Below are 20,586 nucleotides of genomic sequence, written 5' to 3' on the forward strand. Positions count from 1 at the left end.
ATAGCCTCAACCTTGGATGGATCCATTCTAGCACCCTTAAACAAAACAATGTGTCCCAATCAGTGTATCTCTTCCAAAAAGAACTCACACTTCTTTCCGTTAATCATCGATCTGTGTTCCCTCGACGCTCTGAATACTCAAGTCAGATACTCTCTATGCTCTGCTGTAGACTTGAGAAAGCAATGATGTCTTCAAAGAATGTGCCCACATACTCCCAATGCTCTTTAAAATCCTATCCATCATCCTATTGTACATTGCGGGAGCCTAAGTGATCCCAAATGACATCAATAATCCAAAGCATGTCCTATACGCGATCTTGCAAACATCTCCAAAAGCGATCATGAATTCATGATAGCCACTCTTAAGATTGATTCTACTAAAACAAGTACAACCCTACAATCTTTTGAGTATATCATGCATCCTGGGTATTGGAAACTTATTCTTGATTAAGAGCCATGTAACCAATGCACATTCCCAAAGACATCTTTCTTCTGCACAAGTAGTACCTATGAACAAAAAAGGTAAAGAACTTGGTTGGATCAAGCCCTTTTACATTAGCTCATTGACTTGGCTCATGATCTACTCAACATGTATGGTGGTTGGTTCGGGTACTCGTTGGTATCAAATCGGTGGTGTGATCTTCTAGTCGCTCTGGAGGTGACTTGTCCGGCAGACCCTCTGAGAAGCAATCTAGATTAGGCTGAAGGAAACCCAGAGACTCTTACTCTAGCTCTAACAAACTGAATCCTAAGACTCACTCATAGGTTTGACAAAGATCAAGTAAGCAAAAAATACTTGATTTAATTAACTTTTGGCCGAGGCTGATACAATAGGGACTGACTCACCCTTGACTTTCACATCCAAAACAAGATCCCTGCCTTTGCTATTCTTCACCTGAAGTTTCCTAACCCAGACGTCCACTAACACACTGTTCTTGTGGTGCCAAGGCATCCTTAAAAGAACATCGCACCTCAATTGGCATTATATGGAAGTCCTATCCAATGTAGTCTTTAAAACGTTCTTTGATGAGATCATTGTTTTCTGCTGAAAGTATTTCAGGCTTTGCCAAAAATGGCCCAAAAAGGTTGAAAATGGGCCAGGAATGGTGTGAAAAGGGAAATTTTTGACACATCACTCACGCTTCAACTGAGTTTCTAGGATTGAGAAGTTCTTGTGGAGTGAAATATCAGCACTTTTACATGGGAGTTACATGGGATGCCTACATATATTGTTTCGATAAGTTAAAACTCCTGCAAGTGGATTACAAAAGCCACGCCCTGCATGTGTGGAATTGTTTTCATGCCTGTATGAATCACAAAGCAAGCGCAAGTGACATTTAAATTTGTGAATTGTTGCCTGCACATTATTTGTCGACACGAATGCATAGCCTACCCACCAATTTACACCAATTTACTTGCAACACGGGAGCTTTTAAAGACTTATTGTTGACACCTTTACCACTCGAATTCTCAAGCAAAACATAACTCTTGTAGCAGATCTGCTGTTTGTTTGAGTACACAAGAGGTAGCCTGCTTTCGTGCAAATGAGCAACTGGTGCAAATACTGAAACTAAATAACTTGAGGTCTGTCTAAATTGAGTTGCATATACAGAACAACTTAGCAAAAGGATGATGGTGCTGAAATAATATTTGTTTTGTTTTGTTTTACCTAAAGCCTATCAGCAATTCTTCCTAGTGCCTCAGCAAGCTTCCCCAAAACTGCAACAAGGCTGTCAGCATGCTCTTTCCTCTGGTCCCTGTCAAGCTGACTGTTGAGATTTTGTGACTGCACATGCGCTGCCAAAATCCTGCTGTTGTTTTCCAACAAGGCAAACAAGTGTGACTTGAGTTCATCATGCTCCTCCTCAGAGCCATTTGATGGATGCTTTCGTTTTTTCTTCAAAGCAGAGGGAAGAGTAGTCTTCTCCTGGCCAGACGTGAATGTGAAGTTCCCAGTTGCATAATCACCTGAAATCCAGTTAAGTACTGACTGAACTTGAGTTTCGTTCTTCCTCTTTTGCCCGTACAAAATTAAAATAGCTTAAAGTTCAAGAGAGAGAGCATGCAAACACAAACTTCCTATTTTCCCCTGAAAGAGAGAACAACTCTGACACGTTTGCCCATACAAATTTCCTCTCTTGAGCAAGGCGATGTATGGTTCCGCAGTCCTTAAAGTAATAAAATCCCTTCGCAAAGAAAAGTACTTTGCCGTGTGGCCAGACAATTTTCTGAGAAAGAGATTTGGCCAGTAATTTGTTTGCTTCATCTTTCACACATGCAACTATGATTTCAAATACGGGGTGATTGAAAAAGGTGGGGGCTGGGGCAGTCATTTCAAGGATTATAGGATCTCCATGATCTCACCCATAGTCACAACAGATGGGGGGACGGCCCCTTGGGAAGAGTATGGGCATGTTGGGGACTTGAGCAATTGGGACGGCCATGGATCGACTGCACACAGCACGTCCCTGTGCACAGTGGGGACACATGGGAACATCCCAAAGACAGGATGCTGTCGGGGACTGTGATGGGACAGGCCCAATGGTCGATTGACTGTTCTGTTTTATAACTTTGATAGTTTTTGTGGCCAGTTCTGAACATTGGCAACTCACTACGGGAGAGACCTCAACCCCCCTCCCTTGTTACCTTTAAAAGGGAGCCCTGTGGCGCCGCTCCTCCAACAATCCATCCATGCTCTCGAGTCACACACCCTTCTTCTCCTACTGTGTATGGTGTACACAAAGGTCCTGAGGGTGAATCCATCTCTTTACCTTCCCATGCCTCCTCTCTCTCTCTCTCTCTCTCTCAAGCAATCAAGCTAGAAGCCTCCCTTTCTTTTCCTTTTCTTTTAGCAAAAACAAGTTTGTATTACTGAGTACTATGGCGCCCTTAGGATGCTTGGGTCAGCCTGTCCTCGAGGAGCTGTTCAAATGAAACCATATGTACAAGGACTCCAAACTCAAGGTGGTCTGTAGGAGTCATAAGAATAAACCAGGGCAATGAAAAATAATGCCAGGTAATCATGCCCACAGTCTCAAGAAAGTGTGGCTGCCCTACGGGAGCTAAAGTATCCCACTGACTGCGCTGAGCTATGAACTGATCTGTCCAAATACCTAGGGATCCACGTATGACGAGTCTTTTCTGGAAGGCATTGTTTGAGAATATGGGCACTACGCTAAAGTTCTCATCTTCGTTTCATCCGCAAACTGATGGACAGTCAGAAGAGGCAAATTCTATTGTTCTAAATCTACTCAAATGCTATGTGTCAGAGCACAAGGCAACTTGGGAACACCATCTCCCATTGGTTGAACACGCTTTCAATAACACTGTGCCATACGTCAACAGGTAAGGCACCATTTGAGATAGTGGAAGGAGGAAAGAAAGTCCCGCCCATTTTGCAGACTAAGGACAAGATATTTGAGGCAGACAAGTATGTGTAAGACATGGATGAAATATACAGGAAGATAAAGATTGCTCTTGAGAAGACTCAGGCTAAGCAAAAGAAAGTTGTTGATCGTCACCATCGTAAACTTGTATATTCACTTGGTGATTGGGTGCTTTTGCGCTTTGAAAAGCGCCAGGTTAAGGAAAAGGAAAGGCAAGGAACGTTTGTTTCCTAAGCTCAGTATGCGATATTATGGTCCTTTTCATATTTCAGAAAAGATCAGCAATGTAGCTTACAGGCTGAAGCTACCAAAAGGCTAGAAAATACATAATGCTTTTCATGTCATCCTTCCAAGGCCCTTTGTTGGTGATGTGCCAGAGGATATGCTTGATGAGGAACAACCCGAGGTGGAAGAATTGGATGAGATTCTTGTTCCTGAACAGATATTGGTACATAAGGAAAGGAAAATTAGAGGAAAGGTTGCAAGACGCTACTTGGTGAAGTTCAAGAACTATCCATCATTGGATGCTAAATGGATGGAAGAGTCTAAATTGGTTGATTCAACTCAACTATTGCAACTATATCTTGAAGCCTTTCAAATGGAACCCACAGTGACTTGATGTAGCTCTATGGCGCAATGTGAGAGCATGGTTCATGATGCTCAAAAGAGTAGTTAAGCAATTGTATCTACTCTTTCATACAGAATTTGGCTAGAGAAGTTTGTGCTTGAGAGTACACCAGAGGACTTCTATGCTTGATATATGTGTGGTAGCCAGGTTGGTGGGATTGTTTAATCGTCCAACGCTACATTTCCGGAAGCATGTGTATCTTGGATTTCCATCATAGGATATGTGTTATCAGGAGATAACAGCATGTATTATTGGCATGCAAGCGAGGTCGCTTGCAGTATTTCAAGGGTGGGGTGTGTCACCAAGAGGTGTATTTTTCCTGTTGCCTTCTATAAATATGTAATACATATTTTTATTTATTTTATTTTTACTTGTTTTCCCTGGAACCCTTACAAAGGTGCAAGTGGACACTGCATGGCCAATGTGAAACGGTTGCGGCCGAACGGGTTTCTCACATCGGGAGTCTAGGACCTAGGTCGGTCAGGAGTCTGGAACTGGTCGGACCAGTTAGCACTGAATTCTAATGAGTATGGAAGCCTGTGTGTGGCAAATGGAATTTGGGCCACTCGGCAAGTCACTTATAACTTTTTAAGTCAGTGGGAACTAGGGAATTAACTCAAAGGGGCAAACTGGACACTTGGCAGGAGGAGAGCACTCTGCAAGACACCTCAGCTCGAGGGGGCGCCCATTTTGAGGTTGGAGATGATTTTAGCCTCATAGGTGAACGTACAATGTGTGTGTGAGTAGTGGGTGCAGGTCTACAGCTTTAATGGAAAGCTTGCCTTCTCCTCTGCCTCATGTAGCGCGATGATTTGCTCTCGTGCATCTCTCTCTCCCCTTTGGCACATATGCCATATGGTAATGCCCCGCTAGTTGGGCTACTCAGATGAATATGTACAGTCCTGGGGGTTTATGCGCGTTTGCCAAGGCAAGAGCCTTCTAAACAGGAGCTGGATAGCTAATTGCTAATCTCCCACAGGTACGCACAGTTCCATCGCGAAAGATTGCGAGTTTGGAGAGTTCTCTCACGTGAAAACTCGTCCAATTCACAAGGGAACTATCCCATTGCGTGCAGGAGCCCTTGGGACACACGTAGGCATGTTCGCTCCGCTAAAAACAATCCGGAACAGGGAATTACAGCCTGCTGTGTTTTTCTGCAGGTTAAGGGTTTCGCACCTAAACTGCAAAGGAACACCAGGGGAGCCTCATGAGAGCCTTGGGATGCATGTACGAGCTTTTGGGCACCCGACAATGAAAAACAGAGAATTACAGCACGCTGAATTTCTGTGACAGCTCACTAGAAAGCTTCCAGATAGCGCGGGAACCCGTTTTGGACAGGTACTTTTGACCTACAGGGGTTTTCGCGCCGTTACACTGCCAAAATCAGGTCGGAACCTGCGTTTTCAGCCCTCGCCAAGTTTGGACAGCTTTGTGAAAGCATGTACTAAATGTTCGGAACGTCTATTTTTTATTGAATAAAGAAATATCGAAAGGGGCGCCAATCTTTGGGGCCTACAGGGTGTCGGTCTCGTGTGCGCAGTGACATTCTAGCCGTTGGATGCAAGTGTTGAGTCTCTCTCTTTTCCATCAGTACTCTGCGTGTAATTAACAGGTTGTAGATTTCCAAGCCGGTTATATACTGTAAGAGAGAGAGAGAGAGAGAGAGAGAGAGAGAGAGAGAGAGAGAGAGAGAGAGAGAGAGACTTAACACCAGATGGGGTCCCAACCCCCCCCCCCCCCCCCCCCCCCTCTATCGCTAGGAGGTATTTGCTTTAGATTGCACAAATGCTGATACAATGGTCTTAGATGCTGAGATGCTCATGGGATCTTGCTATATATGCTTGGTTCTACGCGGCTAAGGGCTGAAATGTAAAAACGTTGGTGGAACTAATGAAATCTGCAAGTGCTCACAGAGCTATGGGCTGAAATCTACAGGGTTGATCTAGGATGCAAAAATGTTGTGGATCTAGGGCTATAATCTCAAAACGCTGGTGCTGAATGTGGGCTGAATTCTATCACGGTGCTGATAAGGTACAGCGAGGCTAATCTGTGACTATGTGTTGAAAACGCTATGGCTATTGATGGGCTAATGGTGCAAAAACGCCATGAATGTTGAGGTACTGCGGGTACTTGGTGCTTGTACTGAGGGTACTGACTTATGCTTGAGAAGTGATTCCTAGGTCACTTATATATGGAATTAAAGCTAGGTCAAGCAATGTCATAAAAAATCCCAAAAATTTAATTGGTTGGCTAAAATCGTATCACATCAAACAAGATGACAAAGCGTTGACCATTCACATGACCATAACACTTTATGAGAGACTCATCTAGACGATAAATAGAAACTTGGGGCACATTAGTTTTCTCATTTATCACACTAACAGAAGATGTGGGTTTTGTGGATTCTTTCTTAGGACAATCTCTTTTCATGTGACCTTTAATGTGATGCTTAAAACATCTCCTTTCTTTTCCATACTCGGTTCTTTCTTGAAGACTTAACCAACCTCCTACTTAGGGGTTTCTTGAGTTTTAGCCTTTCCTCTATTATCACTCTTAAGTGGAAGAGTCCTTGTGAAGATGACTTGCTCTCCTTAGGCTTCCCTTTGTTGTGCTTCATTTCTTGCTTTAGAGCGATCCTAATGGCGTCATTGTAGTCCTTAAGCTCAAAAACTTGGACATCATATTTAATGTACTCATCCAAATCAAAGAGGAAAGCCTCTTTGCAATCCTCATCCGACTTAAGCAAATGAACACCAATCTGCAAAATACGGTTAGAAAAAGACATAACAGGGGTTCCATTTTGCTTGAGGCCTCTCCAATCCTCTTTCAACCGATCAAGGTACTGCGATAGTATAAAACGAGCCTTGAGCTTCTCTTGGAAGTTGACCCAATTGTAAGACAGTGGTTCACCATCCACGGCATGCTCAAGATGTTCGACCAACTGTGCCTCTTGTCAAGCTTGATAGCCCAACACATACATGGCAGCAGTCAAAAATTCAAAATAATTGTTTTTCTTATAAGTAGCAAAATAAGCATTAAATTGATGCAACCAAGAAAAAATCATTGATGCATCCAACCTACCATCATAGTTACTAAAAGTCAACTTTTCAGCGATTGGACTGTTGGAGTCGTCGTCTATACCCGGTCTATGTGATGACTTGCCGGCCTCCTTGAGTGGATTGCTCTTTACGGAGAGCAAGTCTTGCATGGGTTGGTCGCACACCGCCTCATGCTCTAGCTCCATAGCTACCCTCTTCTCTTCAACCACTATGCGTTGAGCTTCGCATTCCCTCTCTGCGTTCCCTTTCCAAGATGGCCCGTTGAGCCTTCTTCCCCCTTCAAGCTTTAATTCAATGAGCTTCCTTTTCCCTTTCGATTGTGGCTCGTTAAGCTTTTTTTCCCTTTCAACTTCAGCTTGCTGAGCTTCCTTTTCCCTTTCGACTTCGGCTCGCTAAGCTTCCCTTTCCCTTTCAGCTACGGCTTGTTGAGCCTCGCATCATCTCCATCATGGACTTTACCAAAGCCTCCATAGAATTTGGTGCAATCCGTGGCGTAGATGGGGACGCGGGAGGATCCAAAAATGGTCCTCTTGGTGTAGAGACTTCTTCTACAATTCCACTCTCATGCAAAGTATCCATTCGACTTCAGGTGATGATGCACTGAGTACTCGGGATACTTGGGTTCTTGGGTCCTTGGGATTCATGGTACTTAAGAGTTCTTGGTACTTGGGGTACTTCAGTATTGGGGATTCTCAGTACTTGAGGGTTCTTCGTATTGGCCACTGCTTACAATCTGCGTTGAAGAAGGCTTTTCTCTTACCCAAGCTCAACTCCTTGTGAGTGCACCCCTTAGCGGCCTTGTGCTCACATCAAGGTTGCTTTTTCCCACCTCACGTCGATTGGCTTGCCGCAATGTGCAAGGTTCGCTCTCAATGAGTAGAAAAGAGGAACACTGCCAAAGAGCTCTAATACTCATGTTATGTTCAGCAGAAGTGATTGATGGTGAATGCTCATGATGAGTGTTAAGTGCCTAATCAAGGTTCCTTTTAATGAATGAAAGAGATGTACAATAGACTAGCGAGAGGAGAGATATTGTGAATAAAGGTTCTGTGAGTGAAAGAGAGAGAGAGAGAGAGAGACTAACACCAGATGGGGTCCCAAACCCCCCTCCAAGGGCCCCCCTTCTCTATCGCTAGAGAGGTATTTGCTTTAAATTGCACAAATGCTGATACAATGGTCCTAGATGCTGATGGGATCTTGTTGTAGATGCTTAATTCTGCGCAGCTAAGGGTTGCAATGCAAAAATGTTAGTAAACTGATGGAATCTGCAAGTGTTGACGAGGCTAAGGGCTGAAATTTGCAGGGCTGATCTGGGATGCAAAAACGCTATTGACTTGGGCTGAAATCTGAAAACGCTGGTGCTGAATGATGGTTGAATTCTGTCGCGGTGTTGATCTTGTACTGCGAAGCTAATCTGTGACTATGTGTTGAGAGCACTATTGTCACGTGAGCATTGCACTTGAGCCACGTGGACAAGCTACTGCTACAAGTCAACATCCGTCTTAGCTATTGATCTAGCCTGGCACTTTGTGAGCCTCTGGAAGGACGTGCATGATCAATCAAGTCATAGTTGCATATCCTCAATTGCACAATACAGTCACTTACGCATATAGTCATATGAACAGTCAATCATTTATTAATAAGTGACTTTGACACGACATTAACAAAAAGTAGGTAGGGAAAATGGCAGAAAAACCTATAAAAGCAACCCCTTGGTCCCCATTTGGAGCATCATACTACCCAGTACCCAAATCAAATTTTCAGCCAGCACACCATCCCTCTAGCATTTCTACGTCAGGATCCATCAACGTTTTCAGCCTCATCGCCATCAGTATTCAGCCCTGCAGATCATGTTTTCAGCATCAGAAGATTAGTACTACCACTACCAAGTACCCAGATCAGCGTTTTCAGCCAGCACCCCATCCCTCTAGCGTTTCTCAGTCAGCATCCATCAATGTTTTCAGCCGCATCACCATCAATATTCAGCCCTGCACATCAGTCTTTTCAGCATCCAAGTTCCAACACCTAGTACCATTAGTTCCGAAGCCTTTTGTCGCAAACAACCTTCAATACTCAGTATTCAGCCCAACATTTTCAGCATTCAGCACCAACATTTTCAGCCTAAAGCATCACAACTGTTAGAGTTCAGTTTCTTGTCCAATGGTAGCTCCAGTATCTCCCGGGAGCAGATTAGGGAGTGGGGGCTGTTTTGTGGTTGTGCCCGGTTGTATCTGACGTAGACGTACCTGCTCTCGGCGACGCACTCCACGGTGTTGCTCACTCGATAGGCTGGCATGAAACGGGACCCCCGTTCCTACAGTTTCCCGAGGTCAAGGTCTCGAGTCTTCTACAGTTTTGCTACTAAAATGTGTGTCAGAACACTTTCAGTGAGTTAACATATTTATTAGCATTTATTAGCCATTTATTAGGATCGTTGGGTTTTGCAGTAGGTAGGGCAAATCTAGGATTTCCCTATGTATGCGACCCCTCCCCTTACCCTCTCTCTCTAGCGTTTCGGTGTGCGGCAACACTCTCTCTCTAACGTTTTCTCTCTCCACCATAGATCTCTCTCTCCCTGGCGTTTTTCACTTGCGATCACCCTCTCTTGCTAGCGCTTCCTCCTCTAGCCGTGTGCACGCCCTTTTCGGTGTTGCAATGCTTACGACGAGTTCTCGTGCCCGTTCGGTGGGCGGTACGTGCTAGGAGCTTGACGACGAGATCTATCGCGATAGATTCGAGATCTATTGGCTGCCTGGTACGGAGGGGAGGTTTGCTCGCGGTTGCAAACAAGTTCATCACCCGATTCACCCTTTTCCGCTGCACCTTTAACATGGTATCAGAGCCACGGCGTGCTCTTGAATCACATCGATGATTTGTGCAAGTTTTTGGTGCTGAATTTTCGCGACGAAAAGAAACCGTTTGCTATTTTTTCTGCGTTTTTTACTCATTTAGAGCTGATTTGGGCTATAGTTGGCAGATTTGCAAATTTCCTCACTTCTACCTCGACCTAGCCTCGTCACATGCCCAAGTTCTCCAGCATTGACACCAGGTTAGCCGCACCGCCCTCTAGCCACTCAGAGAAACTGATCATGGCCAGCCTTCGGAACCAAGGCCAGGAGAATCGACCACATTCGGAGAGCATAGAGTAAAAAAACAACAATAAATGTTTTTCTATTGCTACCGCCAAACCACCTCCCCTCCTCCAACACTGACACCAGGTTAGCCGCACCGCCCTCTAGCCACCCGAAGAAACTGATCATGGCCAACCTTCGAAACCAAGGCCGCGGGAATCGACCCCATTCGGGGAGCATAGAGTAAAAAAACAACAAAAAAAAAAATTCTATTGCTACCGCCAAACCACCTCCCCTCCCTTGCTCGCGCGCGTGCAATGGGCCGCCGCGCCTCCCTCTCCTCCATTATCCCCTCTCTCCTCTCTATTATCGCCACCCCACTCCCTCACCCACTCCCTCAGCTACACTCTCTCTCTCTCTTCTACTTACACTCCCTCTCTATCTCAGCCTAGCCCATAGGGCGCATGAAAAAATAATCTCTCCTTCCTCATCACCCGACAGTAGAGGGGCCGCCATGCAAGGGAGCATCTCTCTCTCTCTCTCTCTCTCTCTCTCTCTCTCTCTCTCTCTCTCTCTCTCTCCACCCTCCGCCACACCCTCTCCTTCACCTACTCCCCCTCTCTCTTGCCCCGTTGACTAGCTCTCTCTCTCTTGCTTGGTGACAGCGCCCAGACCAGCGAAACAGCTCTCTTAACCCCCACCACACACACACCATCACACTCCCTCCCTCTCTCCCCATCTCTCACTCAGTGTCTCCCTCTCGGCCTTGTTCAGACTCACGCTCTTCCTCTCTCTCCTGTCCTTTGTCGGCACCAGCCCGCAGGGCGCAGAATCTCTCTCCCTCTTCATTTATTCACACACACACACACACACCCTTGCCCACATACCACAGTAACAAGGAATGGCCGTTTTCAGGTCTCCGTTCCGCATTCCCATTCCAAGTTCCCGTTCCGTGTTTCAAACGTGAGTACCCGTAACGGGGAATGGCATTTTGTTCCGCGTTCCCGCTCCGGTTTCCCGTTCCTGGTAACTATGCCACATACACCCTCTCTCTCTCCCTCACGCTCTCTCCCCCTCTCTCTCGTTTCTGTGCAGTCGGTGAGCTAGGAAGATAAAAAAAAATGAAAACTTATCTTATACTCTCGTTCCCACACACACTTGCCGACACATTCATCCACTCACACACACACAACCCCATACACATTGCTCCCACACGCACTTCCTCGGCCTCTCTCTCACCCATCTCTTGCTCTCTTTCCGTACACACATACACACACACACACACACACACACACACACACACACACACACACACAGCCTTTGCGCACACACAACAGCACTTACACGCATGAAAAACACACTTACTTACGCGCTCACACACATAAAACACCTACAGGCACACACGCATAAGCACATATGCAAAAACATCTAAAGCGAAGAAGGAAACGAGCGCCACGCCATCGAAAAAAGAAGAAAGACGACCAAAAGCACACGAAAGCAGCACCAAATCGAAGATTGATGGCAAAGACATGCCCTGGCCGGCCACGAAAGTGACGAATGCGTAGCATCTGGACATCAACAAAACACAAGTTCTGGCAGCATTAACCTCACACCAGCCACCCGAACCATCAACAACACCCATTGTAAAATTTAAATGCCCCGATCTCCACTCAACTCTAATAACCTAGCCAACGGCTAGTGAATTGTAAAAAAAACTCCCCACCCCACTCTTACCTCCCTTCTCTCTATCTCTACCTTCTCTCCCTCTCTAGCTCTATCACTAAAGAGGCATCTAGACTCTCTACAGTGACTTGTGGGTATTTGCAAGGACCATTAGGTAAGAACCACCTCCCAGGCCTATACAAAGAGGCCTCCACTAGGCATAAAAGGGAGAGAAAACAACACAGTGGAGGCACCACCCAAGCTCCATGCACTCTACATTCCATACACCACTACGCACATAATGCACCTCACAAGCTAGGGAGCTCACGGTGTCATGCTTGTTGAAAGCATGGGCGTTCTAGCATTGGCAACATCACCACCACCACCAATATCCACCCATACCATGACTCATTTACTAATCATGGCCACCCCATGCACATAAGGCACTCGTTATCACCCCGCAAGGCAACATGACCACGCTAGGATTGAATGCACCGACACCATGCTACCTTGGGCTACGCTCGATGCTAGTGATCGACGTCGCTGGCGGCTGCATCGTCTTGATGTTTCCCTCAACTAACCTCCCGCTAACATGCTAGCATCGCTAACTCCAAAGTTTGCCATGCACCATATGGCGCTCGCATTCCATCATGTATCCCCAGTGTCAAGAGCAAGGTTGGTAACAGCCAAGACCACCGTTTGTAAGTATCATCATCATCAATAAAAGTGTGCGATTCTATCATGATCTTTGAGTCCATTCTCTTTGCATCGAGACTTGCCAAAGTTTTATGGACTGAGGCAGTTGCGATGGTAGTTCGTACCATAAACCGATATCCAACCTCTTCGGTTCCTAAGAAAACCCCATTTGAAGCCTATTTTGGGAGTGATGCATACATCTATGCACGGAAGGAGCAAAGGGGGAAGTTTGACCCCAAGTCCAGGAGAATGATTTTTGTCGGCTACAACTCTCTTTCCGAGGGACATCGGCTTTATTATCCAAGGAAGAAGGATGTTGTTCCGTGATGTTGTCTTCGACAAGTTCTTACCTTCAGAGGGGGGTTCCGCTCCCAAGTCTTCCACGACGACCCCTGATTTTCCGATACTTGGGGACCCAAATTTTGATTTGCCTCTTGATGAGCCCTCTTCTCCTACCCCTGTTCCTCACGCTTCGGAGAAGAATGTGTTAGATTTTCTTCATCTCCAGTTGCTTCGCACACTGTCTACAAGCTTCACACACCACGTGCACTGGCCCTTGGTTGTGGGTTGGCCACCCGTACACCTGTTGGACAGGGATCTCAGGCACACTTAGGGTTGTTCAGCACATTTCCCACTTTAGACCTGTTTTGATCACATATTCCCCCATTCATATTGGAGGGTTATATTTTTAGGTCATTGGGCTATATTGAGGATTATTACCCGACCAGCCCCTATTCTCCTATATATAGGAGGGGGGGCACCCTCATTGTATTGTCTCACACCATGTAGCCATCTAGAGTTATTGGGCTACCAGCCTTTCCACCATCTGTCTCCTGTCTTGTCTCTTCTCTCTCTCTCGTGCCATTGTCCCTCACCTTCCGCTGCACACTATGACATGGTATTAGAGCACAAGGGTGCTAGATTTGCCATCACCATCAGCAAGGAGGCCATTTCGGAGAGTTTCATCGCGAAGAAATCCTTCATGCCACCAACCTTTTCAGCCTACCTGCGTTTTTCAGCAAGGGCTGCGTTTTTGTGGCTTGTTGGCGTTTTTTTGTTACTCTCTCCATCGCCATCCTTCTCCTTTTCATAGCGCTTTCTTCTCCACACCTCTACTGTTGCAGCATTTTCAACACTTGCGTTTTTTCTGCAAGACATCGTTTTCAACAGAAGACACCTTCTTTGCCTTGCGTTTTTTGATGCAGTAAACGTTTTTTTTGCTTGCTGCCCAGCGTTTTGCAAAAGGGAGATCTACACACAGCGTTTTCAGATTGGTATCCTCAGGGACTGGATTCTCCTCTTCCTTGCGGGATCTACACCTCCTTGGCAACCTGAGGCTTCTTCCATTGCTGCCCGTACCAACTGTTGTGGACCTTCTACTTCAGTTTTACAACTGTTTTTTGCTGATTTTCAGCCGGTTTCTTGGTGCCCCTCCCATCCTCTTGCCTCAACCTCCGGCATCCAATGCCTTTTGACACTGAGTGGATTGCCGAATACTCTATTTATAGCAGCGTTTTTCAGCCTCTTTTTCTGCGTTTTTCTAGCATGGGCAGCACCTTACCTCGGCCTCTTCAGTGACTTCTCGGATTCCCTTCCTGATTCACAGGTCTTTACCCCCTACCCGCACCGGTGTGGCACTTACACGGCGTGTTTTCAAATCGCATTTCAGCTTTGCTCCTTCTGTAATAGACTTGGACACTCCAAGTCAAGAATCAACCGCGACAGCACCAAATAATCACTTCAAAACAATTCACAGATCACAATAGATTTGGAACTCCGCCGGGCCAGTGCAAATCTATTGTGATCTGTGAATTGTTTTGAAGTGGTTATTTGGTGCTGTCGCGGTTGATTCTTGACTTGGAGTGTCCAAGTCTGTTACACCTTCTCCTCCGACACTAAGACGTGGACTCATATATAGGTTCTGGCACAACGGACGGATCTCCCTCGACATTGCAGATCTTCCCTCCTCGAGGCTCTCTTGCCCTCGGGAAGATGCAAGGGATTGGATTGGTACAGATACTTATGTGGATGTGGCTTGTGTTTTCCATCGCTACTCCTTCGTCGGTAACCCTCCCTCCCTCTCCCTCGACTGCTGTTTCTCTATTTGGGATTGCCCTATCCACCTCCTTCATTGGTTCTCTGTATGATAGACCCGTGCCTCTTGGCACGTCAGACACTTCTTTTGGACATGTTCTCCTAGATGTGAGTATCCTTCAGCATCTAGATGCCTGCATGGTCTCTTCCGGCACACTGCTCCATGGTGGCTCTTTTGCCTTGCCTCTACTTGGTAGAGCCTCTTCCTTGCTTCTGCTTGGTCATGTGGCTCCTCCACTTGCAGTTTGGATGTACCTATGCACTAATTACACGGTGAAGACCTCCTAGATGTCCTTGCTTTGCTGATCTACTCCGAGGCTATGACTTCTACAACACTGGTCATTCTTCCCGATGCATGCTCTCTGCCGTCCTTAACCTCACCACATTCCATTACTTTCCCAAGGGGGGAGTTCTCCTATGTTGCGTGTCTTCATGACTTGCACTTGCAGACTCTCTTTGATTTTTTGTCCAGACCCCGGTGGTGGATGTGCTCCCACAAGTTGACTTTCCCCAGGATCTCCTCCGACTCTTTTATTCGATATTGTGTGTCTGCCAAGGAACGACACATCATATTGCAGCTTATATACCCTCGAGACGACTCTTCTCCCGGAAGATTGCACATACTGCGGTCTCTACACATGGATGGATTGCTTATCTTGTCATCTTGTCCACCTTGGTGGACAATGCCTTCCCTATTGAACCTCTTCTTCCTGCTCTTCCTCCCTCTTCTCCTCGAGCTTCTTAGACTTGGATATGCTACCAGTTTCCCACCACGGCAGTTTTCCTCTCCTCGTGGTCAGAGTGTCCCTCTTCAGGGGGGTCCCCATGTCTTGTCTCATGCTACTACACTGGGTTCCTACATCCTAGTGGTGATCATCACCAATGGGCTATTGAACGCTCATCTTAGGTTACTTCCTCATATAAATCCTCTTCAGCGACTTATTCCGTAGCTTGCCACTCCATCAGCTTCCTTGTGCGACTTGATCGGAGTTTCCTCACCCTTGGTCATCATCACATTGTTGCTGTACGGATTGTCGTGTTGTTTGGTTGGCGCTCCTCATCCTTTTCTCTCGGGATTTACATCTTCTCCAGAATTACCAAGCGTGTTGCATTCTCCTCGACAACTTCTCCGCATCTATTGTTGAGGGGGGGTGTTAGATTTCCTTCATCTCCAGATGCTTCGCACACTGTCTAAAGGCTTCACACACATCACGTGCACTGGCCTTGGTTGTGGGTTGGCCACCCTTACACCTGTTGGACAGGGATCTCAGGCACACTTAGGGTTGTTCAGCACATTTCCCACTTTAGACCTGTTTTGGTCACATATTCCCCCATTTATATTGGAGGGTCATTTTTTTAGGTCTTTGGGCTATATTGAGGATTATTGCCCAACCAGCCCCTATTCTCCTATATATAGGAGGGGGGGCACCCTCATTGTATTGTCTCACACCATGTAGCGATCTAGAGTTATTGGGCTACCAACCTTTCCACCATTTGTCTTCTGACATGTCTCTTCTCTCTCTCGTGCCATTGTCTCTTTCTCTCTCACCTTCCGCTGCACACTCTGACAGAATGCACCCATTCCTGATGATGCTGATGATAGTGATTCTCATCATAGTGCAGAGTTAGAGTCAGATATACCAGTAGCTCCTTCCCCGGGAAACAAGACAGACAAGTTGCCGAAGTGGCTATTGAAAACTTTGCGAAATTCAACAACTTCAAATTTTCCATCCAATTGGCATGAAGCCGATACTACAGGACGATCTCAACGACCTCGATTTGCTGAGGTGGATGGGACTTTATTGCAGGTGAATTATGCTTTGATGTCTACAGTGATCAAGGACAAAAGATCCTCTTACAGTTGAGGAGGCACTTTCACAACCGAAGTGAAATTGTTCATGCAGATAGAACGTGATTCCATCAAGAAGAACAACACTTGGGAGTTGGTTTCGTGGCCTGCCAAGCGGAAAGTAATTGGTGTCAAATGGGTCTCCAAGACCAAATAGAAGATCTGGGGGTGAAAACGCTAGGTGGTCTACTGCTCTGCAAAAATGCTGAGGCTCTCCTCCAGCTAGCACTTCCAAATTTGATGCCAATCGAAGAAGCTCTTGCTCCCTTTATAGGCCATAATTTGGGTTTATAAATCTCCTAAGGCTCAAGTAGGGCAAAACCTCTGTCAAATTCCTTGAAAATAAATCATTACAATGATTTATTAATAAGTTTGATCAGGGTTAGTTTTTGGGTGAAACTTCCGCACAACTACCCACCTGGGAATTCCAATGATGCAAGGATATGGCTCATTTGGATTCCTCTGACCTAAAACTACATGCACGCCATCCTAGATGCCCGCCGTAGTGTAATAATTCTGTCAAAACGCATGTACAAACCATTTATGCAAGAGGAATCCAAAAATGGAAAACCTAATCTAATGGACTCATTCGGACATGCAGGTCCTACGAACACGCTCACAAAATTGCCAGTACTTATCCTCCTAGGATTCTAGACATTCCAATCTAGGGATGGATGGAAAATTGGCTCTGGAGGTCGATGAAGCATGTCCACATGGCACAGAGCCATGTGCATGGGACACTTGCTTCTTTCAATCGTGATATTGGAAGCTCAATATCTTCAAACCTTCTTTTAAACTATTGTATATGCAAAACAAAAAGGTCTTCCACACTCACTCCATCTTCCCAAATACATTTCATAATGGAATCACATCCTCAATTGGCATTACAAGTTTTTGACCATACATCAACTCAATTGGCATGTAAGCACTAAGTGAGCTACGTATTGTACGATCATCCCATAATGCATAAGGCAATAATCTTCGTCGCTCTCCAATTTTACCTTTGCAAGCCTTAGCTAAAGCTTTAATCAATGAAGAATGCCCACATTCTGATTTGCCATTCCCTTCAATTTGTAAGAAATTGTGAGAGCAGAGAAGAATTCCCTAGCTTCCTCAACATCCGACTCACCCCTATCAACTATTTTTGCTCTCTCTCTCTCTCTCTCTCTCTCTCTCTCTCTCTCTCTCTCCAAATAAAGTGTGGCTTATACCCTATGCATTACATAAAATTCAATGAAACGTCAATCTACAGAAAATGAAGACTGTCAGAGATATACAATGATATCATATGGACAAAACACCCAAACAAACACATGTTACATTAATAATGATAAGATACAATCAATCAACCAGAATGGTGTAGAAGTCATCATCAACAAAGAAAAAAAAAAAATCTCTTTTCTTTTTTTTTTTTTGGGGGGGGGGGGGGGGGGGGGGGGGGGGGCGCGGCGGCGGCGGCGGTTGGGTTTTGAAAGTGTATGCTAAAAGTATTCACTCACCTGCTGGGGTATCCACAGGAGGACTTTCCACCGGAACTGGACTCTCCATTAGCTCTTTCTTTGAGCTAAGAGCAACATGTTCAAGAGGTGAAAAGAAGCTGTCACTAGTATGTGGGGTGAGAGTACTATTGAACATAATGTCAGAGGGGTTCATTTCAGCATCAAAGAGGGCTTGTTCATAACACCCTTGCAGTTTGTTGTTCTCTCGCCGCACTGGCAGCTTGCTGTTCTCTTTTCTCGCACCGTTACTCATTGGTAAGGTTACATCAAATCGCAACAATGAATACAAGGATTATTACCATATATGTGAGCAAGGGATACCTGCCCAATACTGCAGGGCGCTATCTAACGCGTTGCATTGAGTTCAGACGTCGGCAAGGCAATGAGATCGACATGCTTGACGAGATTAACTGACAGCTGCTGCAAGTGGGTGGCCATAAACACTCTTGCACCACCTGACTTTGGCCTTCGAAGAGGCCTTGAAAATTACCTAATGGGTTTTCAAACTCAAGAAATAGGATGGGAAGGCATCATTATACACTTTTGCCCTTTTTGTTGGCACTCCCTAAGGAAGTGAAAATACGAGGGAAATATCAGCCTGTGTACAATGGAGCACCCTTCCAATTTTGGAAGGTATGTTTTATTTTCTAGTCTCTCATTTTCTTCTTTCTTTCTCTCTCGCACGTCCGCTCTTTCTCTCTCTCTTTCTTCAATCGGAGTGAAAGGCAGTGCCAACGTCTATCTTCGAACGCCTTGTTATCATATATGATTTGTGTGAACACACTTAAGATTGTCATGGCTCTTTTTTCTCCTCTAAGAGGTTTTTTTTTTTGTGCATTACATATACGCCCATCATTTTAGTGCTAACTTATCTTTCTATTTTGCGCACTAAGCAATACTCTCTTTCTTGGGTGCCTTGAATTTCTTCATCTTCTCCAAGCTGTGTGTGCATTCCTACAACCCTAATTCCAACAATCGGTATTAGAGCAGGTTGTGTTCTCCTAGGCATAGTCACCAACGTCATTGGCCCCCCCTGCTCACTTTCTCTGAATCGGGTGAGCATTTGTGAGCGGCGTCAGTTGGTGGAGCAATACTTTGGGCTCATTTCGGCCTTCGTTTCCATTACATGCAGTACTGCATAGGCAATTTCTTCATGTTGTGTAAAAATAGACTTTTGCTAGTACTTGGAGACGTATGACCCAAGAAGACCCTCAAGATGTCAAGTTTGATACATTATGTACATTGTTGTTATAGGAGTACTTTCAAGAAAGAACGGGCTAAACAACATGTAGTGAAACGGGCTTTTGTTGCTGCTCAAAGAAAGGGTGATAATAGCAATGCAGCCTCTTCTCATGGTTCTTCAATGAGTTGCAGACCACTTATTTCTAATGCATCTGCTGCTGGTAGCAACTCGTCTGAGAGTTCTTGTGAAAAAGACAAGAAGAAGATGCGTTGCCGTTATTTCAAGGCCGATGATCACTTAATCAAGCAAGGTCCTAAGTTGAAGGCAAAAGAGGCCAAGAAGAAAGAGGCTGGTTCTCCTATCATTGCAGCTATTGTAGAATCTTTTGGAAATGGAGGTTGTGTTGTTAATGTAGATGCATAGTAGAAATTTAGTTCAAAGTGTACTTATGATCCTTTTGTCCATGATGTATGTATGCCGGTTGGTGCAAAGTCACATGTTTGGTACTTTGATAGTGGTATTACAAAGCACATTACTTCACATCGTGGAGGCCATTTCTCGGGAGATAAGACATGTAAAATTGTCTTGAATCCTGGAATATGGTGGCCTACATTGCACATGGATGCGGATGAATATGTCAAGCGTTGTGATGATTGTTAGCTTACCAAGGTACCCATAAAGAGAGATGAGATGCCATTACGACCGATGATGGGAGCAAGAACATTTTCTAAGCGAGGTCTAGATTTTGTGGGACCAATCTCATCGCCCGCTTACAACTTCCATGCCCAATATATAATCATCGCCACAGACTATCTCACAAAATGGAATGAAGCAAAAGCCACATAAAAGGCAGATGCCAGAACCACTGCACAATTTCTATATGAAAATGTCTTTGTAAGATATAGATTACCCATAGAAATTGTCAGTGATAGAGGCACACATTTCATAACTGAAGTTATTAAAAATCTTCTTGATGAATTTATGATAATCCATAAAAAGTTCTCCCCATACCACCCACACGCCAATGGACATGCAGAATCTAGTAACAAAACACTTTACACAATATCGACAAAAATTGTGACGAAATCACAAAAAGATTGGGATCAAAAGTTACATTCTACTTTATGGACATATAGAGTGGCCTATAAGACATCCATAGGAACGACACCCTACAATATAGTGTTTGGTCTTAATGTCATTCTACCTATTGAATTCTTAATCCCAACTTTAAGAGTAGCTAAACAAATAGAGTGGAATGGTCGTGAATTGTCATAAAGACTAGATGATTTGGAAAAGCTAGATGAGATACACCTTCAAGTAGTCGCATCTATCTATGCTTAAAATGAAGTGCGCGAGCGAGAGCGTGTGTGAGTATGTGCAACGATAGAGAAGAGAGGAGAAGATGAGACCTTGTGTTTGCAAGGGCTAAAACTCACTCTCTACATGTGAGCCCCCTTATT

The 20,586-nt window shown here is 45.1% G+C and overlaps 1 protein-coding gene across 1 annotated transcript; it reads right to left on the reverse strand.

Moving 5' to 3' along the window:
• Window positions 1-1,466: 1,466 nt before the first annotated feature.
• On the reverse strand, window positions 1,467-18,446 carry LOC147455742 (uncharacterized). The gene is made up of 2 exons (XM_086515325.1): window positions 17,944-18,446; window positions 1,467-1,967 (listed from the first exon to the last, which is right to left on the reverse strand). The coding sequence occupies exons 1-2, from the start codon at window positions 18,194-18,196 to the stop codon at window positions 1,669-1,671; spliced, it is 552 nt and encodes a 183-aa protein (XP_086371451.1). The 5' UTR covers window positions 18,197-18,446; the 3' UTR covers window positions 1,467-1,668.
• Window positions 18,447-20,586: the final 2,140 nt, after the last annotated feature.

This window comes from Adiantum capillus-veneris, chromosome 6 (assembly GCF_014529385.1).
Source record: "Adiantum capillus-veneris isolate H3 chromosome 6, ASM1452938v2, whole genome shotgun sequence".
Lineage (NCBI taxonomy): Eukaryota > Viridiplantae > Streptophyta > Polypodiopsida > Polypodiales > Pteridaceae > Adiantum > Adiantum capillus-veneris.